Source organism: Peromyscus californicus, unplaced genomic scaffold, assembly GCF_007827085.1.
Source record: "Peromyscus californicus insignis strain IS unplaced genomic scaffold, ASM782708v3 Scaffold_9__1_contigs__length_137607984, whole genome shotgun sequence".
Classification (NCBI taxonomy): domain Eukaryota; kingdom Metazoa; phylum Chordata; class Mammalia; order Rodentia; family Cricetidae; genus Peromyscus; species Peromyscus californicus.
The window spans coordinates 59,288,542-59,314,771 of NW_026294617.1; the positions used below are offsets into that span (position 1 = coordinate 59,288,542).

Sequence of the window (26,230 nt, forward strand, 5' to 3'; positions counted from 1 at the left end):
CTAAAAACAAAAACAAGCCCAAGAAGTTTTACAGTATTAATTACAAATGGAAGCTGCAAAAAAATTATTTTGTACATCAAGGAAAATTATAGTCAAATGATTACATGTTAAACCAGGATAAAGAAATGAGTCATAAAAGTTATGAACCCTTCAAGACATTAGAACCTCTAAGAATTTCTTTTGTGGGATTACAGAAAAGACCACTGAAAAATAAATTTCTGGAGTACTGTCTGCTTGAGCATGTTCACTGTTGGGGGAGAAGGGAAACATAAGTAGAGCAGCACAATTCGATCTGTTCCTTTACCTTTCCCACTCAGTCATCGTACAGTAAAATCACTGTTCACTGCAAACTTATTCACAAAATAATGAAGTTGTTTATTACTTTATCTTTATTTATTTATTTTTGGGTTTTTCGAGACAGGATTTCTCTGTGTAGCTTTGGTTCCTGTCCTGGAGCTCGCTCTGTAGACCAGGCTGGCCTCAAACTCACAGAGATTCGCCTGGCTCTGCCTCTCGAGTGCTGGGATTAAAGGCGTGCGCCACCACTGCCTGGCGAAGTTATTTATTTTTTAAGTGCTGGAGATTGAACTCATGGCCTCACACATGGTTAGGCAAGCCCTCTATGATAGCCCTAGCCCCTTAAAAAAATTATATATATATGTTGGGCATTGTGGTACAAGCCTTTAATCCCAGATTTCTGTGAATTCAAGACCACCCTGGTCTATTGGTCTACATAGCTAGTTCCAGGCCAGGCCAAGCTATATAGTGAGACCTTGTTTGAACACACACACACACACACACACACACACACACACACACACACACACACATTCATATTCTCTCTCTCTCTCTCTCTCTCTCTCTCTATTTTTACTTACTTAGACTGAGCCTTGCTATATAGCTGAGGCTGGCCTTGGCTTTTCAATCCTTCTGGCCCATCCTCCCAAGTACTAAGAGTACAGATCTATACCACCATGCCTGTCTTAAAATTCTTTTTTAAAGATTTACTTATTTATTTATTATGTACACAGTGCTCTGCCTGCATGCCAGAAGAGGGCGCCAGATCTCATTACAGATGGTTGTGAGCCACCATGTGGTTGCTGGGAATTGAACTCAGGACCCCTGGAAGAACAGCTAGTGCTCTTAACTGCTGAGCCATCTCTCCAGCCGATGTCTTAAAATTCTTAAACTAGCTTGGGATGTAGCTCAGCAGTAGAATGTTATTAAGGGCCCTGAGTTTAATTCATAGCATTGTAAAATAAACAAATTTAGAGGGTTAATAGACTATAGAATAAATTAAGAAAATATACTCTATAGTTCTCTGGATTTTAGTATGTGTTTCTTGCTTGATATTGTTTGCATTGGTTGTAGTTCCATCTTATCTAGGTCATTATCCCTCATTATTCCTGGACAATATTTGATAACCATTCCTTTGTATATAGTCTTGTATTAGGTTAGAACTTTCTTATTTAGACAAAAAGGGGGAGATGTAGTGGGTAGCCATTCCAGCTTTGATCTGGAAGTTCCAACCCCCATTGAGACTTCAGCAACTGTCACGCCTACAAGGCGGGGCCAAGGGAGGTGCCTGGAGACTAGAGAGCTGGATTGGCGGGCTGGGGCTCGGTTCCGGGACCCTGGACTGGAGAGGTGGACCAAGCAGAGCTCCAGAGAACACCGCTGGACTGCGATACACCTTCCCCAGACCCCGCGACCTACCTATCCCTTAATTTATTTATTCTTCTCATGAGAATAAGAGGGTTGAATTTTTTTAACTGTGCTCCAAATAAACCTTCATTTATTAGAAAAAAAAAAGAAAATATACATTTAACCTTACTAAATTATAGATCAATATACAATGTCTGAATGCATTTAATGAAATATTTTTACATTACAATTCTGAATAAATAACTCTTTGTAGGATGTGGCCATTCTACAAAGCAGCACATGAGACAGCCCTAGAAGGGCAGGCTATGAAAAATACTAAGATTCAAATATTTGCAAGTTTAAGTCTTACTGTATACACAATTTAGGCAATCATTTGACCTGTCACATTTTCTTGCACCTCAGAAAATATTCCAGTTTTAGTTATAAAGAACATTTTAAGTTAATGAGAAACTTTAAGTGTTAAATTCAGTCAGTATTATAAACTACATGATAATACAAATTAAATTCCATTACTTAAAATTAAAATTGTACAAACAAACCAGGATACCTCCTTCAAACCAATTCCGTAAGTCTGGGGATCACAGCTGGCCCTCAAATCAAACTTCTTATAAAGCTGCTTGGCTAGGTGTCCATGGCAACCCTCTGCAAAGACTGTGACTTTGGCATGTAGTTCTAGTCCCCTCTCAAATGTTGTCTGAAAAGCAAAACCATGTTAAAGTAACAATATTTGATACCTTAAAGTAAGTTAAATAATAATGTAGGTACACAAGACATAGAAGATCTATATACTAGAAAGAAAACTATCAGAACTCTTATAAGTAGAATCTAAATTCTATGTCTTCATTCCAGAAAAGCAAAGTATGCTTATGCTCAAAGCTTCTGTACAAATGAAAAGGCCTTCTTGTCTCCATATATTCCTGAGTTTCCATTTACCATTAGAAGAAAAAATAGGTTTCTTGTGAATCATGAAAAAAATGAACTAAAGACTATACAGAATCTAGGTACATCCTTTTAAGCACAAGTAGAGTGTATTCAACACATCCCTCAGCTACTTGCTTTGTTTACTTTAACTTTTTCCTTATTGTTCAACATATAGTATTGTAAAACAAATGTCTTCTCCCACTAAAAAGATAATCGTATGTATGTATGTATGCATGTATGTATGTATGTATGGTATAAATGTATATAAAAGCTAGGCATGGTGCATTCTTCCTCAAGAGACCAAGGCAGGATTGTGAATTTGAGATCAGCTTAGACCACACTGAAGAGACTGTCTCATCACAAAACAAAAGCAGGCTACAATGAGAGACTTGTTTCTTTTTGCATTTACATCTAGCAAATGGCAGATACTTAAGAACAATACTTAAGGCAGTCCCTTATAAAAATGTATCTTTCTTGATGTTTTTCTACTTAGGAGTTTGCTTGCATGTATGTATACAGATATATCCATATAATTAATAGGTTTATACCAAGGTAATGTTTCGTAATTGTTTATACATTAGATATAATTTACCTAAAGTACCACAAATGAAGCATTCTTTTTTAGTGGTCAGATAGATTACATTAAGTTTTGTTTTTTTTTGTTTTTTTTTTGGTTTTTCGAGACAGGGTTTCTCTGTGTAGCTTTGCGCCTTTCCTGGAACTCGCTTTGGAGACCAGGCTGGCCTCGAACTCACAGAGATCCGCCTGGCTCTGCCTCCCGAGTGCTGGGATTAAAGGCGTGCGCCACCACCGCCCGGCCTATATTCTTTTTTTTTTTTTTTGGTTTTTCGAGACAGGGTTTCTCTGTGTAGCTTTGCGCCTTTCCTGGAACTCACTTGGTAGCCCAGGCTGGCCTCGAACTCACAGAGATCCGCCTGGCTCTGCCTCCCGAGTGCTGGGATTAAAGGCGTGCGCCACCACCGCCCGGCAAGTTTTGGTTTTTTTATGTCTTGTTGTGAAGCCCACACTGGCTGTGAACTCCAGCCAATGAGTTATTCCGTCTAAACTGTAAGAATGACCCCAGGACTACCTTAGTGCACTCAGAGAAATGGGACATCTGTCACGTGGGTCGGTAATTTCTTTTTTTCTGGAGGAGTGCTCGTTTGTGTCACATCTGTCATCTACACAGATATGCACAGACTAGAAGGTCAAGTAAGAGAAGGCAAAGCTGACACCATGACAAACTGGAGCTGTTTCAGCAGGTTCAAACGCGAGTGGAACAGCAGCAGAAACCACCCCTGCTTTTCTCCCGGCAAAAGTGGGGCAGGAGAGCCCATTGCATTCCTCGATGGTGCTGTAGGCTTTTTCCTTTCACTGGTTTTCACTGTGTTGACCAGGCTGGTTTTGAGCTTATTCATCTGACTACAGGTATGTGCTACCACGCCTGGCTTCTTTTATGCGTTATATTTATGGAGATATAAAATACATTTTTTTATAAATACAAAGCATAGAACCTGAGGAATTTTGAACGAGAACAAAAATGAAATATTAGAAAACTAGGATCTGTGCTGCCTTTGTTGTGATGTTGTAATATCACTTATTACTTGTTACATGTAAATTTCTAATGAATTCATAATTGAATTGTCATAATATATAGGAAAGAATCGCACAGGAAACAGCATGGCATGGCTTGCATGTCTCTGCCACTTGCTCTCTAAGCAGGAAGACATGCTGGAGTAGACTAGATTCCTAATCTTGTTCAAGAAAGGCAGAAAGGAGCTAAATACCAACGAGCCAACAGTCACCCAGCACTAGGGTAGCCACCTACTACTTCTGTCCTCAAGAAACCGAGCATGGAGTTAGGAGACTAGGTAATAAACACAGACAATGTACCAAGACAGGAATCTGTATTTATTCTTATGATAGAAAATGAACCTTACACTCGAGAGCTCTGTAATTCTTTTCAGCTTCAATCTAGGCTTACACAAAATATTCTTTTTTTTTCTTTTTTAAAGTTATTTTTAATTAACATTATTTATTGATTCTTTGTGAATTTTACATCTCGCACTCAAATTCTTCTCACCTCCCAGTCTTTCCATATCTGCTTCTCTCTCTGCAGCATCCCCCTCAATTTTTTAAAAATTAAAAAAACAAAGAAAAATTCAAATCAAACCAAAACAAGCAAGAAAGCAAGCAAACAAACAAACAAAAAATCCAACAAAACAAAACAGCAACAAAAACCTATCCACAAAATACGCTTTTTCAATCTTTTTTTTTTTTTAAACAGGGTCTTATCTATAGGCCAGGCTGGTCTCAAACTCACAGCCATCCTTCTGCCTCAGCTTCTCTAATGCTAGGATTACAGGTACAGTTGTTGTGCCTGGCTCTAGATATGCCTGTTTAAATCTGTAGTTTAATTATTAATCTCATTAGTGAGTCTTTGGGTTTTGTACTATGTGCTCTACATACTAGCTGCAGATAATACGAGTCCATGTGTACTCTGTCAGCTGACATTTTGAATGAGAGGAAGGCAACCAGTTTTACATTTCCCAAAAGATTCCTGTTGCTAATAGAGTAAATGATTCTTGTCCACAGGAACGAAACTGTAGGTTTGCCAATGCAGATGACTGTACTGGCTTGAACAACTGCCTGAGTCTTTCACGGCTGTTTTATATGACCATGACTCATGTTTTATCTTTTATGAAGTTTTTTTTTCTCTTTTCTTTTAGTTTTTCGAGATAGGGTTTCTTTGTGTGGTTTTGGTGCCTGTCCTGGATATCGCTCTGTAGATCAGGCTGGCCTCGAACTCACAGAGATCCACTTGGCTCTGTCTCCTGAGTGCTGGGATTAAGGGCGTGCGCCACTGCCGCCTGGCTTGCTTCTGTTTTTTTTTTTTTTATCAACTGTGAAAAACACCACTATTATTAATTATATTCCAAAACCCACATATTGTGTAGTTTATGGGAAAACCTAAATACTGAGTTTGAGTTGGTTGGTTTTGTTTGTTTGTTTTTTGAGAAAAGGTCTGGTATGTGGCTTAGGCTGGTCTTGACCTTCAGCCTAAGCCTCTCAAGTCCTGGGACTGCCGATGCGCCACCATGCCTGCCACTTCTTTTGAATTTTATTTTGATTTTATGTGCATTGGTGTTCTGCCTGCATGTATGTCTGTGTGAGGGTGTCAGAAGCCTTGGAACTGGAGTTACAGACAGATGTGAACTGTCATGTGGGTGCTAGGAATTGAACCCGTGTCCTCTGGAAGAGCAGCCAATGCTCCTAACTGCAGAGCAATCTCTCCTTTCCCCCTGCTTCTTTTTAAGCACGTAACTATAAAAGGTATACCTTTGGTGCACCATCCTTTTGTATTCCCACATCATTAGTGGCAATTCCTTTTACACTACCATCTTCATGATAAAGGACCTGAAAATGATAAAAGCAAATTTATTATTTCCTCAGCATTCATACCAACTGTGACATAATTTGAAATGATGGTGACTGCAGTTTATTTGTGAAGCAAGAAGAGGGTGAGGGAAATAAAAAGCCTAACTGTAAAGATAAGAAACTGCACTATTCCCGACCCCTTCATTTCTGTTTCCGGTAGAGGAAATGCTCTTTGGATAGCCAAGTATAAAATGCACCCTGGAATCTCACGACACCGTAGGGAAGCAATGGGTAGAGATCTAAGAGTGAATAGCAGTGGAGAAGGCCGTAGGAAGGGAACTGAGGCTGGCTCAGAGCACTAAGGCAAACAATAAAACCCAGTAAGAGGATCAGGAACGCAGTGCAGAAGGGCAAGAGAAGCCGTGTTAGAGGCCATAAGTAGCACACAAAAAGGAGATCTCAAGTACTCCATAAATCACCCACCTGTGACTGACATGGAGCCCAGTCGAGAACATTTAACAAGAAGCAATGCAAAATCCCACACTGAGGTCTAAAGGCCAAATGCGTATGTATGGGCTGGGGAAACTTTGCTTTGATTTGTAAAAAACTGGCATTTTCTCTGACACTAAAAACAAAAGAATTGCTCCTTGCCCCTCACTCTTCTCTGTGCACTATGTGTACGCTGTGCCTTCAGAGGTCAGAAGAGGGTGGCAGGTCTCCTGGACTAAAGTTACAGACAGTTGTGTGTGCTGGCATGTAGGTGCTGGGAACTACACCTGGATCCTATGGAGAAGCAGCCAGTGCATTTAACCACTGAGCCATCCTCTTTCCAGCCATCTCCTTTCTGTTTTCGAGACAGGGTCTCATTATGTAGCCCTGGCTAGCCTGAAACTTGCTATACAGACCAGGCTGGCCTCGAACTCACAGAGATCCGCTTGTCTCTGTCTCCTGAGTGCTGGGATTAAAGGCGTGCGCCATCATGCCCGGCTGCCTGGCTGTTTAAAAGCTTTCTCAGCCTGTGACAATAGCGGTGTTCTTGGTTTAATGCTCATTCAATATTGAAGTGATTTAAATCATTTTTGACAAGTTAGAGAGATTCTTCTGGGTTTTCAAATTTTATTTATAGGGGTCAACAGTTTGAAATGGTTGCCAAAAACTATTGCTTTGTGAGAATTAGCAGAAGAAGTTTCCAGAATGAAGAATAATCTACACAAGACTTGAACTAGTTTATTCATTATAGATATTAATATATATACATATAAATATTAACATATCTATATTACCGTAGGTATTAAGAAGGGACGGAAAGGAATGTGTTCATTAGAGGGCAACAACACTGAGGGCAATCGAATGACACAGCGTGATGGTTGAAAGAAATGAGAACACGTAGCCTGGGAAACACACAGCTCCTGGGGAGCAAAGGCGAAGAGAGCAGACAACAGCAAGAAGGACGCCCGTGGAGGAGGCACAGACTTACTCTGTAAAGCACAGAGCAGGTAATTCCCACACGGAGGGAATTACCCTCTCCCTATGGTGTCAATCACACGATGGGGGCAATATATGAAATTCAATTCCTCTTTAGATTAAAACATTTTAGTTATTTTCTCCAGTCCTGAAATTCTAAAATCCTATAATTTTTTTTTTACAGAACAATTTACTTCCATAAAATTATTGGTTTATTTTTGAAATAAAAAGAGATTGTTTCCTATAACTGTTAAAAAACAAAACTATACAGACCTCAGCAGCAGCATATCCAGGGTACACTTCAACTCCAAGAGCCTCTGCCTGTTCCCCCATCCAGCTCACTAGATGTCCTAGGCGTACAATGTAATTGCCATGATTGTTCATTGGAAGACCTGCAAATATTTATGTAATTAAAATCTGACATTTTATTGCTATGGCAGCTAAATAATAATATACTTAATTAAAAATATCTAACCAGTGTGTACTGCTGCATAAATATACACATTATCTTTATAGCCACAATGACATGTTATTAAATAAAAAAGGTTTGATTGAAAGTTCCAGTTTATTAAAATAAAATCAATATTAAAGCCTAGAATTAAAAATTCCTGGCTGGCTTACAAGGCTCTTCTAGACTAGAAGACAGAAGGACTGCATCCTAGTCTGGCTTTCTCATTAGCTAGGTATCTTTGGGCAAGTCCTTCACATCCTGGGGCTTCAGTTTTCTTGTTTGCAAAGGAGGGCATTTCTCGACTGAAATGCAGCTTCTCTGAGCTGTGCAAGTCCATGCTCTCTTGACTATGCCATACTCTACCTGGAAGAATTGGCACAGGAATTCTATGTTTCTCTGTTAAAATTGCGAATCTGTCTTCCGTTACAGGAGTGTTAAGTGGAGCCTAGGAACAAATGAAAACAGGAAGGAAATGTTTTCAGTTATATTTGTAGGGCTGAATATACATTTTAAAAATCTTCTTAAAGAGAGAAGGGAAAAGGAACTCCTCTTTTCCTCTTCACTTTTCTTTCAGTCTTTCTTTGGAAACCTTGTAACTAAATCTTTTTTTATGCCTGTTTGAAACAGATAGAATTTTTTTTTTTTTTTTTAAATGTGTATGGGTGTTTTGCCTGTATGTATGGCTGTGTACCATTTGTGTGCCTAGAGCCCACAGAGGCCAGAAGGTGGCGTTGGATCGCCTGGAACTGGAGTTATGGACAGTTATAAGCTGTCACATGGGTGCTGGAAATTGAACTTTGATCCTCTGGAAAAGCAATCAGTGCTCTGAAGTGTTCTCTCTAGCCTTGAGATGGAAATCGTAAAAGCTAGCCCATACGTCTTGGTAGTTTTGTCCTAGAAACCTCTTGTCTAGAAGCTCTGGAGACATGTTTGAACTGTGCACATCATGTTTCCCTGTCTCTGTGGGAGTACAGCCTAGGTGCCTGGCTCCAAGCTGAAATTGCCTGCCTTGCCGAAAAAAAAATTAGAAAAGTTATCCTTTTGGGTGATAAAGACAACATGTATGTAATGACAACCCATTGACACCGTGTGTGTGTGTGTGTGTGTGTGTGTGTGTGTGTGTGTGTGTGTGTGTGAGAGAGAGAGAGAGAGAGAGAGAGAGAGAGAGAGAGAGAGAGAGAGAGAGAGAGAGAGGAGGGTGTCAAGGCAATAAAGGGCTTTGACATTAGTACTGACGTACCAATTTAATGATAGCTGTTCCTTTAAAGTGTTTTTGTGTTAAAAAAGGCATGCTATTTTGGGAAGGAGAGCACAAAGGAAAGTTTAGACTTTAGTTTATTCCATAAAGAATGATTATAAATGACATTTATACACTTATTTGACCTTTATTAAGAGTATTCACAGGGCTGGAGAGATGGCTCAGTGGTTAAGAGGCCCCAGGTTCAATTCCCAGTACCTACACAGCAGCTCACAACTGTCTATAACTCCAGTTCCAGGGGATCTAATACCCTCACACAGACATACATGCAGGCCAAACACCAATGTGCATAAAGTAAAAAAAGTATTCACAAATATTCTAACTTTGGAGGTAGGATATATATGATGCATCCTACAGAACAAAAGTTGAATGTAAGATTTTAACAAATTTCAAACTAATTTTGAGAGCAATGAAACCTAACATTGAGTCCCCTGTATATCATACCTGTAGCTTTTTCTGTTGAGATTAGAGGAGACCACATTAATTATTTCTTTAGAAAATTAGATTGTCAGGTGCTGGAGAGTTGGCTCAGTGGTTAAGAGCACTTGTTGCTCTTACAGAAGACCTGAGTTCAATTCCTAGCACCCACAGCTATCTGTAACTCCAGTTCCAAGAGGATCCAATGCCCTCTTCTAACCTCTAGTGGCATCAGGCATATTCAAGGTGCACACACTTACATGCAGGCAAATACTCATACACATAAAATTACAAATCTAAAAAAAAAAAAATTAAAAAAAAGAAAGAAAATTAGACTTCCTTTTTGGCTTTAGATACTGCATTATCCCAGAAAAGTCTACATAATACTTTATTAGGAACAAATTTAAAAAACCAAGTGTGTATTTTATTAGGTAAAATGCTCAAAAGAATACTCAAGATCATGGCTTTTCATAAGTCCAGTATATAAATAGAACATGTAGACGGCATTATATAAAAATAGGAATTAAGGGCTGGAGAGTTGGCTCAGAGGTTAAGAGCACTGGCTGCTCTTCCAGAAGACCTGGATTTGATTCCCAGCATCCACACGGCAGCTCTCAACTGTCCGTAACTCCAGTTCCTGGGGATCTGAAGCCCTCTTTGACCTTCACAGGCCCCAGGCTCACAAGCGGTACACATGCATATATGCAAGCAAACCTCTCATACACACAAAATAATAAAATAAATAATACATAAAAATTGTATACAAATATGAGTTACTACCTCAAGTTACAATTTTGTTACTTCTTTTTTATTTTGGATTGGGTCTTGCTATGTAACCAGGCTGGCCTTGAGTTCATCAACCTCCTGCTTCTCCTTCCTCCGTGGTAAGAGTACAAGAGTAGTCAACTCTACCTAGCTTTCCAGTTTTTGTTCATTTGTGTGTGGTGCTGGAGACTGAACCCAGGGTTTGTCCATGTTATACCACTGAACCTTTTAAAATTAAAATATCCAAGAGTATATATATTCAATGCCTAATGATTGAGGCTTACATGAAAAGGCTTTCTTTATGCCACTGATGTAAAAGTAGAACAGCAAAGGTTAAACCTGTGTAAGAATCAGCTTGTCCTACCCCCTTCTCCTTCCAGTCTGGGAAGAGCTCTTTAAAAGCGGCTGGATCAAGGCAAGCCCCTGAGAGCGTGTGAGCTCCTATCTGAGCAGCTTTCTCCACCAGACACACACGGATGTCCTTCCCATGTTCAGCAGCCAGCTGCTTTAGACGAATAGCTGCAGAGAGCCCGGCAGGGCCGGCGCCAACTATTACCACATCTGCTTCTTCTGCAAATCTCTCCATATTCACTCCTGGGAGGAAACACGTTAAAAATAAAGAACAATGCTTTTTAAATTCTTTAAAAAATAAAGAACAATTAATATGACTTGATAAACACGAGTCATATGCTGGTTTAGGATACTTTAATATGTATTTTAGTGTGCTCACTATACTTCAGAGTATAATTTATAGATATTCTTTCTGGGCTATGCATAATAATTATAGTAAATATATCATTTGATGAGTTTCAAGTTCTCTTAGGTTCTATTTCATTGTGTATCTTATTTTGGTTCCCATAAACCAATTTTTGGCTTTGAAATCCATTATTATAAATTTATGAGCTGGAGAGATGGCTCAGCGGTTAAGAGCACTGATTGCTCTTCTAGAGGATCCGGGTTCAATTTCCAGCACCCACATGGCAGCTCACAACTGTCTGTAACTCCAGTTCCAGGGGACTGGACACCCATGGCAAAACACCAATGCACATTAAAAAAAAAGCTTTATTTAAAAAAATAAACTTATAAGGCATTGTGGTGCCCACTCATAATTTCAGTACTTAGGTAAGAGCAGGAGAATCAGGAGCTCAAAGCCAGGCCTACATGAAGCCCTATTCTAAGAAAGAAACAAATTAACAATAACAACAACAACAACAATTTTTTTACTTATCTAAACAGTACTATGTGACACATTTGATAAAGCTGTGAGATATCTTGAATGCTTTTAAATTATCATGGAAAATAAAATATTCATACCAACAAGATAATACAAAGTATCTTGGAAAGCCTCAAGAATCTTATGAACGTTATTACATACCTTCCCATCTTTTGTCTTTTTCCCGGGGATGAACAGTATAGTGGGTAGTAATTTGAGGTACCACAGAAGTTGAAGACCATCTTGTAGCACACAGAGGTAGGCACTTTTTCTTAATTTTTAAGGCATGAAAGCACTGGTACACTGCATAAAAATTATGAACAATATCTTTGAAGATTAGTTTTCATCTGTCATAGAATGAAAAGTCTCTCAACAGAACAACTGTTCTTAATGAATGGCACAAATGGAAATGGATCATGATCTTTTTTAGATGATTATACAGCTAGCTTGTGGTCATGATGCAATATTTTCAAATCTTTTAGAACAAGTTAGAATAATAAAATGAATACAGAGACTGAATACACACAGGGGAGATGGTTACTCATCAAATGGCACAAAAACAGAAAAACAATTGAAAAAATGCATACCATATTCTTTATGTCAAAGTGATATCCACTCAATCAATGTGGTGTTTTGTTTTGTTTGGGGTGTGTGTGTGTGTGTGTGTGTGTGTGTGTGTGTGTGTGTGTGTGTTGAGACATGGTCTCATTATATAGCCCATGCTGGCATGGAACTTGTTATGTAGACAATGCTGGGTTGGAACTACAGAGAGCCACCTGCCTTTGCCTCTACCCATAATTTTTTGATTCTTCCCCTTTTGAGTGTGGGCTGTACTTGACTAGTTTCTAATAAGTAGAAGATTAAAAGAGAAAAAAAACCCCAAACTTTATAGTAGAAAAGCATAGTAAATATAATTTGGATTAAGTGATCAAATATCATTTAAATATTACTAGCAACACACAGATATCACATGCCATTGTTATGATGTAATGAGAAAGATTCTTTACCTGTGTGGTACATGCCCTCAAAAATCCTTACACCTCAGTCTAGTCAGGATATCATGAGAAACCACCAAGCAAATTTAGATTGCGAGGCATTCAATAAAATGCTTGACAAATACACATTAAAAGCATCAAGGTCATGAAAGAAAAGCAGAGGAACTGTCTTATTAAAATAGATGAAGGTATGCTAACTAAGAGCAACAAGAACTAGATCCTGGACCAGAAAATGGTAATCTCAGTAACCTTATTGTGTAATAACATTTCATCAATGTTAATTTCTTAGTCTTGATAGTCACCATGATTATGTAAGATGTTAAGCTTGAGAAAAGGCACATGGGAACTCTATATTTGCTCTACAACTCATCTGAAATCTTAAATAAAGTTCAAAATAAAAATTTAAAGAAAGAATATAGTGATAACGAAAAGTAGATTAAAGACTGAAATATAAGAGCTACAACTATTCAGATGGGCATGGTGGCACATGTCGTTAATCCCAGTATTTGGAGGCAGAGGCAGAGGCAGAGGCAGGTGGATCTCTGTGACTATCAGGCCAGCAGTTCTACAGAGTTCCAGTCCAGCTATGGCTACACAGAAAGACTGTTTCAAAAAATAAAATCAAACAATACCTGTTTGTTAAATGGATTGGGTCCTTCCTAACAACAATTTCAATGGATATATATATATATATATATATATATATATATATATATATATATATATATGGACTTCTGTTTAATAATAAATTCTGGTGCTGGGGATGTCTTTCTGTATGCTGTGAATGTGTTGCTCTGATTGATTGATAAATAAAAGGCTGATTGGCCAGTAGCCAGGCAGGAAGTGTAGTATAGGTGGGATAAACAGAGAGGAGAATGCTGGGAACAGGAAGGCTGAGTCAGGACTTGCCAGCCAGACACAGAAGAAGTGAGATGTAAAAGTACCGGTAAGCCACAAGCCATGTGGCAACTTATGGATTAATAAAAATGGGTTAATTTAAGATATAAGAACTAGATAACAAGAAGCCTGCCATGGCCATACAGTTTATAAGTAATGTAAGTCTCCATGTGTTTATTTGGGTTTGAGAGGCTGCAGGCCCGGGCAGGACTGGAGATAACTCCAGCTACAAATGGTGCCAGAACGTGGGGCAAGAGTTTCCACCTAAAACCTGAGAAAGAAGATTCTAAAATGGAGCTAAAAACAGCTTCATAGTTGTCTCTCTCAAGTTAGCCACAGCCTGCGTGCTTGAGCTACTCTATGGTGGGTTTGTGGCATGCAGGCTTGATCTACAACATGGTGGGAATGAGGCATATGCAAGCCGCACATTACACTGTGTGGTGGATTTAGCCTTTGCTAGTACAGACTGAAAAAAAAAAGAGGTTTCTGGGCTACATGTTGTTTTGATAAAAGCATAGACCCACTGCTTCTGATAGTTGATGGTACACATGGCTCCCAGACCCAGAGCTGGCAGTAAATGTACCACCGCCATGTTGGGAAGCTGAGGTGGGTGGAAATGCTGCATTTTAAAGCAACAGATTCAAAATAAGACAGATTCAGATGGAACAAGACTTTAAATGGTTTACATTATGTGTAAAAATGTACATAGGCTTGAAAGAGAAAAGAATGAATACAGACAGTAATATAAAGAAATAGTTTTTAAAATAAAGCTTTTAAAGAGACAGTAAAGGCAGTATAAAAAATAAGCCATGTAAAGATGAATATTACACAGAGAATCTGGATTGTGTTGTCTTTGGGATTTTTAACTGTAGAAAGACATTTGATTGTAAGGGCTGCTCAGTTAAACCAATATGTATATTTTAAAAGTATCTTGATTTCAAAATTTGGATCTAAGGATATGCTGCTTTGGAAAGGAGGCTCTGTTTTTGTTTCCACAGAAAGCAAGAGGCTATGGATTTGTTCCAGGTTAAGATACATCAGGTCTGACCAGCCAAGACCCCCTGAAAGGTCTCCAATGACACCATGGCCCAGATGATCCAACATCCAGAATGGTTTCAAGGCAACTGGCTCAGACAATACAGCCTCAGGGACTACTAAATTTTCTTTATGTCCCCATAAGAATACAGCACCTTCATTCAGCAGGAAGTAGTATGAGAAGCTACACCCAAATTCCCAAATATACCAAGCTGGCTTTGGAGATGGAATTGGCTCACTCCTTCTCTAAATCCAAGCATATTGCTAAAAGAAAAGGTTGATTATAAATTCGATCTCTTTCTAAAGAAGAAAGGGGGATAGTATAGATAGGTTAAAAGGGTAGATTAATAAATCTACTATTATAGAGCAACAATTTGTGTAAATGTTTTAAATTGCTATAGATTTTAGTTTATTACAAATTTAAAGTCAATTTTGTTATACTGTATGTATATTTCTACTCTTATTTAAGGTATTATGATTGTGCAACTCATTTAAAATTGTAATGGATAATTAAAAAACACAGATTAATAATTAGTCTTCTATGATAGTCAAACTTTTAGTCATGTTAAGTTTTCTAGGTATACATAGATATAATTCAATTAGGTAGGTAATCTTCAAACACTTCAAAGACCTACAAAATATGGCATTTAAAATGTTTTAAAATTTTAAACTTTCTGGACAGTGAGACATGTCTGTTCCTGGCAGCACTGATTTACTTCAGAGAGGAGGATGGGCATCGAAGACACTCTATATGGAGTTTATCTTCTTCTTGGCAAAAATAGCCATGGGCAAGAAACTGTTCTTGCCTGGACTGCTTGATCGACTGAACATACAGGACCCATAGGAAGGTGACCACTGAACTTTTCAAGGTGAAATAGTCCTTCAGGTTCCTGCTTCTCAGAGGAAACTGCCAGACATTCTACAGGACATAGAGAGAAGTGACTGAGAGACTCTAGGCCTGTGGGTTGAAGAGAGATGCCCCAACTTTACAGAGGAACTTTGGATGACTGTCCAGGCTGCCAGCTATCTCTGTCTACTGTCGCAAGACTCCCAAAAGTTGCTTGTTTCCTTCTCCCATTTCTCAGGTAATATTATATCCTTCTGAGGTCTTTGATGTAGTTGACGACTAGATAGTTATAATTTCCTTAGTTATGATAAAAGATAAGTTAGATATGAAACCTTAGACTCACAAATATAGGATAGATAGGATATCTTTTCTAATTTTGCCAAATACAAATAGACTAGATATTATAAACAGACTAGATATTGTAACTGTAATTCTTGCCTGATTATTATTTTGTTATATGTAATTTTACTATGTTAAAGTTAAAACCTTTCTTTTTGAAAAAAAGAAAAGGGGAAGTGCTGGGGATGTCTTTCTGTATGCTGTGAATGTGTTGCTCTGATTGATTGATAAATAAAATGCTGATTGGCCAGTAGCCAGGCAGGAAGTGTAGTATAGGTGGGATAAACAGAGAGGAGAATGCTGGGAACAGGAAGGCTGAGTTGTCAGCCAGACACAGAGGAAATGAGATGTAAAAGTACCGGTAAGCCACAAGCCATGTGGCAACTTATAGATCAATAAAAATGGGTTAATTTAAGATATAAGAACTAGATAACAAGAAGCCTGCCATGGCCATACAGTTTATAAGTAATGTAAGTCTTCATGTGTTTATTTGGTTATGAGCAGCTGCAGGCCCGGGCAGGACTGGAGATAACTCCAGCTACATTCTGGCCTTTTCTTTTCTTTTCTTTTCTTTTTGGTTTTTTTGAGACAGGGTTTCTCTGTGTAGCTTTGGAGCCTTTTCTGGAACTCACTCTGTAGCCCAGGCTGGCCTCGAATTCACAGAGATCCACCTGCCTCTGCCTCCCGAGTGCTGGGATTAAAGGCGTGCACCACCAACATCCAGCAAATTATGGCCTTTTCTAACTTGAACTGTGTCTTATGAAGCATAAGCAAATGAAGAAACCTTTACATATGGACTGTAAAAAGTAAATAGCAAAGACAAAGAATTTCATTTTGACTATATAGTTTATACTTTCTAGGACACAATGAATAGTTAAGAACTTTCCATTTTGCCGGGCAGTGGTGGCACACGCCTTTAATCCCAGCACTCGGGAGGCAGAGCCAGGCGGATCTCTGTGAGTTCGAGGCCAGCCTGGGCTACCAAGTGAGTCCCAGGAAAGGCGCAAAGCTACACAGAGAAACCCTGTCTCGAAAAACCAAAAAAAAAAAAAAAAAAAAAAAAAGAACTTTCCATTTTAATGCTATGTCTTGGTTGGGGATTTGGGAATGTGGCTCAGTTGATACAGTGCTTGCCTAGTTGAATCCCCAGTACCACATAAGCCCAGGGTGGTGATGCACACTGGGAGGATCAGCAATTCAAAATCATCCTCGGCTACATAATGAGATCATAACCAACCTGTGATACAGGAGAACCCATTCCAAACAAAACAAAGCTATCATATCTTATCCCTCATAACTTTCTGAGATATGTAAGTAGCTACAATCACTATTTACAGCAGACAAACAGAAATTCACATAATCCCTTCTAATACCTGTCAAACTCTGAGACTAGTAATTGATTTGAAATTATCTCTGAAGTCATGGAAACTGAGGCTATGGTAAATTTTTCTTTTCTTTTAATTAAACAGAAGGCATGTTTAAACAAAGTCAACCTGATATAAACTAATTTTATTTTATAGCACCAATTGCATGGTTAATATTTTTTTTTAACAAAATAGTTTTTAAAGTAATACCTGGCATCAAGACAATAAATGTTATGATGAAGTGGGAAAAAGCATTTGGAGTAGAAGTCTAGTACCTTGTAAGTACTATACATTTGCTTTTGACAATTTCAAAGTGGTAGGGAAACAAATTTTCTTTACTTGTAATGCACACTAAAAATTACAATATTGCTGGGTGGTGGTGGCACATGCCTTAAATCCTAGCACTTGGGAAGCAGAGGCAGGTTGATCTCTGTTAGTTTGAGGCCAGTCCCATCTACAGAGACAGTTGCAGGCAGTCAGGGCTACACAGAGAAAAGCTGTCTCGAAAAACCAAAATAAATAAATAAAAAGCATAAAAAATTATATTGGGAATACTTTATTAAGAACAAGATTAAGTCTTTACTTATTCTAAATCTTGAAAAAGATACCTATAAATATTAAATACAAATTCAGTTTGAGCTCAAACATACTGTCATCATTTACAAAGACTATTATACACTGTAGTTTAGCATACACAAGTTATCATTTGCTTCTGAAAACTAATGAGTGGAATATGACAAACTTTTATTCTATTGTTTGTACAGCTACTAATTTGCTTGAGAACAGTTTGAACCGTGACCTCTGATTTCCACCAGGGAATTTAAAAAAGGCATAACCTTTACTCCTTTGCTAAAACAAGCCTGGTGTCTCTCATGAGGCATCTGAACATTTAGGCAGAGAGAATGAGTTATGGTAGAGAAGCAAAGTCACAAGAGTCCACTGAACAACGATTAGCCATACACATTACACACTCATGTCCACTTTGTTGTCGTCACTAGTGCTAACACTGAATTATGACAATGTAACAAATTAGCATCCAAAGAAAAGTCACCGACCGGACTCAAGACAGATTGCATCTGAATTAGGCTGTAAAGAAGACAGCATCTGATACATTGATGGTCCCCCAAACAGAACATATCCTGTGTGTAATAGATGCTTGGTTTGGATTTACAACATGTATACTTGTTTAAAAATTCCACAGCCAGCCGGGCGGTGGTGGCGCACGCCTTTAATCCCAGCACTCGGGAGGCAGAGCCAGGCGGATCTCTGTGAGTTCGAGGCCAGCCTGGGCTACCAAGTGAGTCCCAGGAAAGGCGCAAAGCTATACAGAGAAACCCTGTCTCGAAAAACCAAAAAAAAAAAAAAAAATTCCACAGCCAAATCTTAATTCAGTAAAGATTTATATTAAGCCAGTTACAACAGAATTCAAGATCCTCTAAACTTCTGTTTGAATTAGGGGTTGTTTTCAAGTAAAAATTTAAAAATATCATCCAGCTGCTTGAAGAAGCACCCCTCACAGAAGCGTCTGGATTTAACTAAGAATAATGCAGAAAAATTTGCGGCTTCAGACATAATTGGTGACCCGGGCAGCACATGACTTAACACGTTATGACAACTCAGACTTCATGAACTAGAATGGCTACGAAGATGAAAGCCAGGTCAGAGCCAAGGAGAAATCCCACACAAGTTTTTCTTTCCGTCCCAATCCTGATAAGGCAGCAGATAATACCTGAGCCTTGGGATAAAGATTAGGATCGGGATTTGGGAAGACTCCATCGAGGGGGCAGTGTTGACAATTTTCCTCCGCTCATGACCTTTCACCTAGATGTTAATTCCGCCAAGTGGGGCAACTTCAAGGACGGGGAAGCCAGGGTCCACCAACAGGCGCTGGCAGCACTGACCCGTGCCCTAGTTTAGCCTAAGAAAACAGATAAGGAGAGAGGTGCCTGCAGTTACCCCAGGTGTGGCCCAGTCTACTGTGCCCCAACTTAGCCACCTTGCTCCATCTGTCCCCACCGGGAGTTCTTTCTCACCAGGGCAGGACAGCTTGGCTAGCCGCACCAACATGTTCAAAGAGTAGCCGGGAGACTTGACAAAGACACAGCGGAGAAAGGCCTGTCTATGGCTTGCCGAGAGCGTTGAACTTCTAGGCCACGGGGGGCGCCATCGCCTGCCAAGAAGCCCCGATTGCCCCTTTGAAGTCAGCCTTCTAGGCTGTGTCGACCGCCCTTGCTTCGCGGCGTGCCCGCCCCTCTTCTGCTTTGCGCCGGCGCCACAGAGGAGGCGACGGCCAATAAGGCTTCTGAGTCACGTACCAGCAAGAGAAAGGCAGAAGACTCCATTTCCCAGCCATCCTCCTCATCCAGGAACCGAGTGTGCGGAAGAGGCCTCCCCAAGCCCCGCCCCCGCTAGGCGCATGCGCATTGAGAGCAGAGCCGGGACGACTCGTTCGGCATTCTGGGAGTTGTAGTGTCCAGCTCCAGCGTGCTCCGTGCCCACCCGAGATGTGCGCAGGAACGGGGTGACGACTGGCTTGACTGACATCTGATTGGCTGTCTGGAAAAATGAAAAGTCCTTGCGGTCCGGGGCGGAGACCTACGAGAAGATGGGGCGGGACCCCGTGTGGGAGGAGGCGGAGCCTGTGGGCTTTGGGCGCGAGCTGTTGAAAGGCAGTTGGTGTGTGCGTTCGGTTGCTTGGTCTGTCTGGCGTCCCCCGGCCCAGCCCCATGGCTGACCCTGAGGAGTTTCGGGCTTCGCCGCCGCCGCCGCCTCCCTCGTCTCCGTCTTCGGGCGCCTCTTCATCGTCCCTCAGCATGCCAGTGAGTTTGGGCTGGCGGAGTCCGAGCCGAAGCCACGACCCAACGGTGGACCCCCTGGAGCAAGTGGAGCTGCAGATCGGAGACGTGAGTGTCCCCGGGTCCGGGTCGCTGCTTGCAACTAGGGTGCTCCGGCCTGCGATGCTGGGCCAGGGAGTGGAGGGCTAGCCTCTGCTCTCTCTGCCCGCACCTTTCCCCGCTTCGCCCCTTGCTGCGATCACCCGCAGCACCGCAACCGGGATCCGCTCTCCGCCTACTCGCATCTCTCAGAGTACTTTGGGCCAGAGCCTCCTGCCCATTGGTACTTTCCGAGGGACTTGAGCTTGCTCTTCTCGTTGGCCACCAGCCCAGGGCCAGCTGGTGATGCCATTGTGTGTCGCGGACTTGTTCTCTGTTGGACTTGAGTAGACCCGGGCTAAACCTAGCCGGCCGCGGAGATCATTGGTTTCACTGATGGATTAGACAGGACGCTTCACTGATTCCTGCAATGCAAAAATTTTGCCAACTTTTTGTTCAAGCTCGAATTCCCAGAAATCACCATCTGACCTCAGCACACGTACCACTGAGGGGGTTGGAGGGTGTCAGTTTTCACTTTCTAGGGACTCTTGAGAGAAAGAGCAGAGTGAAGTATGTAGCGGGTCACCTTCCTGGGAGAGCACCGTGGAATGCCAGCCCTGTGAAGATTGGAAACCGGGAACTGAGCGACACGGTTTTTGTTTGTTTGCAGGTTTTTTTTTTTTTTTTTTTTTTTTTTTTTTTTTTTTTTTAAAGAGATGACTGAAGTGCTGGTCCAGGGTTTATTTTTATTTTTTTCCAAAACAATACTGGTTACAAATAAATGTGTAGACTAAGTACCGATGTCATACCCAAAAAAGTGCTGTTTCATATCTTTGGTGGAAAAAACATTTGATTTAAAAGTGAGTTTTTCATAGCTCTGTGTGTGTGTGTGTGTGTGTGTGTGTGTGTGTGTGTGTGTGTGTGTGTGTGTGAGAGAGAGAGAGAGAGAGAGAGAGAGAGAGAGAGAGAGAGAGAGAGAGAGAGAGAGAGAGAGAGAGAGAGAGACTGATTTTAGATGTTCTGTCAGTTCAGAGTATCAGTTCTTTGGATTTCACATAATTTTTTTTTGTAGTCCAAAAAAAAAAGTGTTCACAGGTAAAAATAGCGAACAGTGCTTTTGTTACTCTTGTTATCATCAAGAGTGGTTTATGAGGAAGTCCTTTAGATGGTTCTGTCGCTTTTAGTCAAGGGCTTTCCAGGTTGCCTTGGTGAAGTGCATGAGAGTTGGGTGTGTTTTCCGTTAAAAATAACGACTTGTCATGTGTCATGCGTAACGAGTATTTTTGTGGCAGATATGTTTCCTCAAGTTACATAATTAAAAAAAAAAAGAGGCTGTGAACGTAGCTCAGGGGTAGAGCTGTGTGCCTACTGTGCTCTGAGGCTTTGGGTCCAAGAAAGAAGCAGTATTTGCATTTGAAAATTCGTTTTTGTTTTTTAGAAAAATAAGTGGTCATTTGATTGGAGGTTTTAAGCTAGTTTTAGACTATGAAGTTAGATGAGAATTTAAAAAATAAGCCTATGTGGGGTTCGGGGTGTAGCTCAGTGGTGGAGCCCTGGGTTCTTCCCTAAGTACCACAACCCTTTGACTGTTCCTTCTTTAAATTGCAGGCGGCATTTTCATTAACTAAACTTCTTGAAGCCACATCTGCTGTATCAGCTCAGGTGGAAGAACTTGCCCTGAAGTGTACGGAAAATGCACGGTTCCTGAAAACGTGGCGGGACCTCCTGAAAGAAGGCTATGATTCCTTGAAACCCGACAACTGACTTGCAGATGTGGTCGGTTAATGACTCACACGTGAGATATTTGCACATGGGCCGCGTTTATGGGGCTGCCTGTCTCCAGACATTTATACTGAGAATGAAATTTTTCTGGTATTCTTGACTTTTGAGAAAGCAGAATACTGAAGGGTTTTTGTTTGTTTAATTGCTCTGTTACCACAGTGTTTACCTTGAGTACTTTCTGCTCTCTAAACTTTTGTAGACTCCTTTATGAAAGCTAATTCCATCAGTCAATAATTGATTATAGCAGTGCCTTAGTGCAACCAGATCATTATTTGTTGTTCAAGAAGATGCCAGAAGTGCTGAGTTTGGAGTTGAGCTTGGTTCATCCCCTTAAGGCCCTTGATGGAGACTTCAGGTGGTGGATCCAACTCCACAGGACACCTACTTTGAAACCAGTGATGGCGCTCTATTTACTTCTTAGCTCAGTCCCCGAAGCCGTATCACACAAGGCTCAGTGCCTGTGGATAAGACTTGATGAGCGTAATGAGAAGCTACCTTTGCTTCCTGTTTTCTAGGATGAAGACTAATTGTTTCTCTAAGAAAACTGTATGAATCTAAACTTCATTGACTTGAAGGAAAAAAAATATTCTATTTTTTATGGGAATTTGGTTTTTTTTCTGTCTTGAGAAAGTCTCGCTGTGAATCCCAGGTTTCCGTCTTAGCCTCTTCGATGGCAGGACTGACTACTGGTGTGCAACACCATACCCAGTACAGGGTTTTGAATTTTGATGATGACTTTTAAAAAATATTTTTTCTGTTCTGTGATCCCATTTTTAAAAAGCTTTTACTTCACAGAATGAAAACTTGTATAAAATATTTACTTTTGTCTATTTATTTTTATAGTAAGCTGCTTCCATAGTTAGTACCTCTTATTGGTAGTGTTCTATATGTCTGATTGCTATCTTTGAAATGCCTTACCAAATTTATGGCTGTATGCTAGTATTGGAGCTTTGCAGTTATTTACATTACTCTAAAGTTAGTTTCCAGTGTGTCACATTTAACTGTTTCAATGGGTTTCCTATCAGTTGACCTTATTGTTAGAGTTCTAGTTGACCTGTACTGTATTTTATGTAATTTGTGCCATCTATTGTCAAGCCATGTACTACCTTGATACACTCGACCTTTAAGTATCTTTGATGTGATGTCTGTGTAGATATGTTGATGTGAACAGAACTCTGTGAAGTCTCACAGTGGAGCTGTGATAGGGGACAAACGGATGGGCAAAGACTAGTTTTGACATAGTCATAGTTAAAGATTTTTTTAAGATCACACAAGTATGATGTGATTTATGTACCAAAGAGATGCTTATTCCCAAATGAGAGAAATACGTATATATTCTGAAAATTGCAATTTAAAAATGTATAAAAATAAATGTATTACCAGTCAATTCCTGTTTCTTTGGTCATTATTTAAGACTGTATGAGATCAACCATACAGAAAAGGTGAATCATTTAAATAATTCCCGTGTATTCCTACTATGCAGAGTTAATGTTTACATTTTATTATTTTTTATCTTTTTCAGTTAGCGGTCCCCCCTCAAATGTTAGACTCCCTGGAACTTTGCTTTGCTACCTCTTACCCCATCCCCTTGTTTCTCTCCATAGCCACTGCCGTAGAAGTGGTCATTTGTTTGTTAATTTGTGATTATATGGTTTTAAATAATGGTGCATTTGTATTCCCTGCTACCCCAAATCATGCTGAGGACTGAGCCCAGGGCCTTGTGTGTGCTAAGTAAGCACTCCTTAGACCCTCAATGTATGTTTTTATATTTTTCATATTCTGGCTAGTCTTATGTCAACCTGAAAGGAGGGAACCTCCATTGAGAAAATGCCTCTGTAAGATCCAGTTGTAAGGCATTTTCTGAATTAGCAATTGATGAGGGGAGGACCTAGCACACTGTGGGTGGTGTCATCCCTGGGCTGGTGGTCCTGGGTTCTGTAAGAGAGCAGGCTGAGCAAGCCAGTGAGCAGCACCCCTCCATGGCATCTGCATCAGGTTTCTGTCTGTTTGAGTTCCTGTCCTGACTTCCTTCGATGATGAACAGTGATATGGAAGTGTAAACCAAATAAACACTTACCTCCTAAGCTTGCTTTTTAGTCATGGTGTTACATTACAGCAATATAAACCCTAACTAAGATATCATACTTACAGGTATTTTGTTTTTTGAGACAAGGTCTTAAAATAATAGCCAAAAGTGACCTTGAATTCCTACCTTGCCTCTACTTCCCAAGTGCTGGGGTTAAAAATTATCCCCTTCCTTGTATTTTTTTGGCTTTATTTTGTGAGGAAGCTTGAGGAGAATCATTTTCTTAAAGACCTAAGATACTTTTTGACTTGGCGAGTAGCTCATTACACACTTCAGAGGAAGTTTTAGTATTCTCATTGATGGGAAGTGAGCCATGTATCAGGCACTGTGTTAGAATTTTGGAACATTATTTTCTAGAAACGCATCAGCTCCAAGGAAAGTGATATCTGTTCACAGAGCAGGAAGTAGAAGCTGAGATTAAAACAATTTCCCAGGACAGGAGAGATGGCTCAGTGGTTAAGAATACTTGCTGCTCTTACAGAGGATGCAGATTTAGTTCCTAGCACCCTCATGGTGGCTCTGGTTCCAGGTGACCTAACACCCTCTTCTGGCCTCATTGGGCACTGGCAATGAATGTGGTCCACATACACACATGCAAGGTGAACACTCTTACTCAGAAATCTTAAAAGCCTCGATATCCTATGAGATGAGATTATTAATGCTTGTTTGTACTATACCTTGTTGCCCAGAGGCTTCCAGAGACGGTAGAGTTCAGGTCTGCCCTTGTCCTCTCCTCATGTGTAGTAATGCCCAGTTCAACATCCTGGGTTTTTTCAGTGAGAGTATGGATAAGGTTTAAGGGTCGCCCCTCCCCTTTTTGTGAGTATTCATGTGTGTGTATACATGTGTGAAGCAGGGATCAAACTTAGGGACTTGTGTATGTTACTCCCTCAAGCCCCTGAAATTGTTTTTGTTTCTTAAAATAGGGTCTCATGTATCCTAAGTGCTTATATGACAGGAGTGTACCAGGCTGAGGTAAGTTTTTAAAGATTAAGCAAATCATATTCAAGGTAAGGTGGTGAACCTCATCCAAACAGAAGGCCACCCTATCAGCCTGCAGACTTGAACTGATATATCAGCTCTGTAGACTTAAGGCTGCTGACCTCCAGAATTATATGAGTCAGTTCTTTGTAATTATCTCTTACAAGTATATGTGTTTATACATGTATACACATACACATGTCTGTAGAGAATGCAATTATTATCTAAATGTAATGCTAATATCTCTATAACATCCAACACCCCTTAACCCCGATGCTTTTTTTTTTTTTTGAGAACTTTAAAAACCTATGGTGATCAGTTGATATATTAGAACTGAAGATACAGACATGTTAGAAGGTTATCGAAAATATCCAAGTGAGATATGATGACCCAAACTAAGGCACTGGGTGTTGGGACGAAGAGTGGATGGATCCCAGAAACCTTTATGAGGTAGGTAGAATCAAGAAAATTTACTGGCTTCATTCCACACCAGAACAGATGGAACCCAAAGCAATTCAGTTATAGTGATGATGGTGGTGGTGGTTGTGGTGGTGTGTGAATGTGGGCTGCCCAGACCAGGGCTTTTTTGCCACCTCCTCCAACCACCTAGGGCTCCTGCCCACTTTTCATCACCGGGGCTGTCATCTTTCTCCAGCGTTGGAGTTTTGTCTTCAAATGGGTAAATCTGGACTCTCCAGACTTCCTGTCCACTTCCGTCCATCTGTTGTGAAAATCCTAGTACTAGATCATGAGATCCCTGGCTTCGGTCTGTTCTTTTTCCCAGACCCACCAATTTCTGGGAAGCCCAGAGTTTGGTTTCAGACTCGTGGCTCTGACCACAGTTCTGAAAGGGAAACTGAAGATCACAGAGAAGCTTGTTTCTTTTTCTCCTGTTCATATACTCTGACTCACCAGACCTCAAAATGGGCACCGATATTGCAGGCCTGTAGATCCGTGCCCTGGCTAATTTTATCAGCAGCCAGGGGCCTGAAAGAGCACCATGGCAAATGCTTGAGGCCTGCACTTCAGGCCTGCTTTCTCATCACCTTGCCACCTTCAGGCCTGCTTTGCTGGGATGCTTGATGAACTGAGGTTAACCTTGGGGACATCCATGACAACCCTCTTAATAACTGTCTTTACCCTCACATGCCTTCCCCTGCAACCTCCTCTAACCTGTTCTATATGTGATTTGGCTCTTCCAGATATCCTTGAGGAAGTTGATCCAGTCAAGACCCTGAGTGTTAGCACTCCTTCTTCATGGTGATGGGTCTGTCTTTGAATCTACTTATTATGGTTCCCACTCTTCTCAATAAACTTATATTATGCTCATCTCTTCCAGAATTCAACAAATCCAACTCCAAAAGGTCTTACAATGAGGAGAACCTTGTCTTTCTGATATGTAAATTCAGATACAAGCCTCCAACCCAAAGAGCACCTACTGACTACCCACTACAAAACTGAAGACCTAACCCCCAAACACCCCAATCAGCCACAAGTAG

At 40.4% G+C, this 26,230-nt stretch overlaps 2 protein-coding genes across 3 annotated transcripts in view; one reads left to right on the top strand and one right to left on the bottom strand.

Annotated features, from left to right (window-relative positions):
* The window catches only part of Etfdh (electron transfer flavoprotein dehydrogenase), a 28,296-nt gene extending 8,890 nt beyond the window's left edge, over positions 1-19,406 (bottom strand). The window contains exons 1-7 of one of the 2 annotated variants that reach the window (XM_052731304.1): positions 19,325-19,406; positions 11,695-11,835; positions 10,684-10,913; positions 8,243-8,324; positions 7,702-7,820; positions 5,926-6,003; positions 2,213-2,359 (exon numbers count right to left, since the gene is read on the bottom strand). In XM_052731304.1, the coding sequence (XP_052587264.1) occupies positions 2,213-2,359; positions 5,926-6,003; positions 7,702-7,820; positions 8,243-8,324; positions 10,684-10,905 (648 nt within the window). In that variant the 5' untranslated portion in view covers positions 10,906-10,913; positions 11,695-11,835; positions 19,325-19,406. Of the gene's footprint in view, positions 1-2,212; positions 2,360-5,925; positions 6,004-7,701; positions 7,821-8,242; positions 8,325-10,683; positions 10,914-11,694; positions 11,836-19,042; positions 19,281-19,324 lie in introns of those variants that run through there. The other variant, XM_052731303.1, reaches the window with a different exon arrangement.
* Positions 19,407-19,579: 173 nt separating this feature from the next.
* Positions 19,580-23,051, top strand: CUNH4orf46 (chromosome unknown C4orf46 homolog). The gene is made up of 2 exons (XM_052731308.1): positions 19,580-19,912; positions 21,491-23,051. The coding sequence occupies exons 1-2, from the start codon at positions 19,736-19,738 to the stop codon at positions 21,644-21,646; spliced, it is 333 nt and encodes a 110-aa protein (XP_052587268.1). The 5' UTR covers positions 19,580-19,735; the 3' UTR covers positions 21,647-23,051.
* Positions 23,052-26,230: the final 3,179 nt, after the last annotated feature.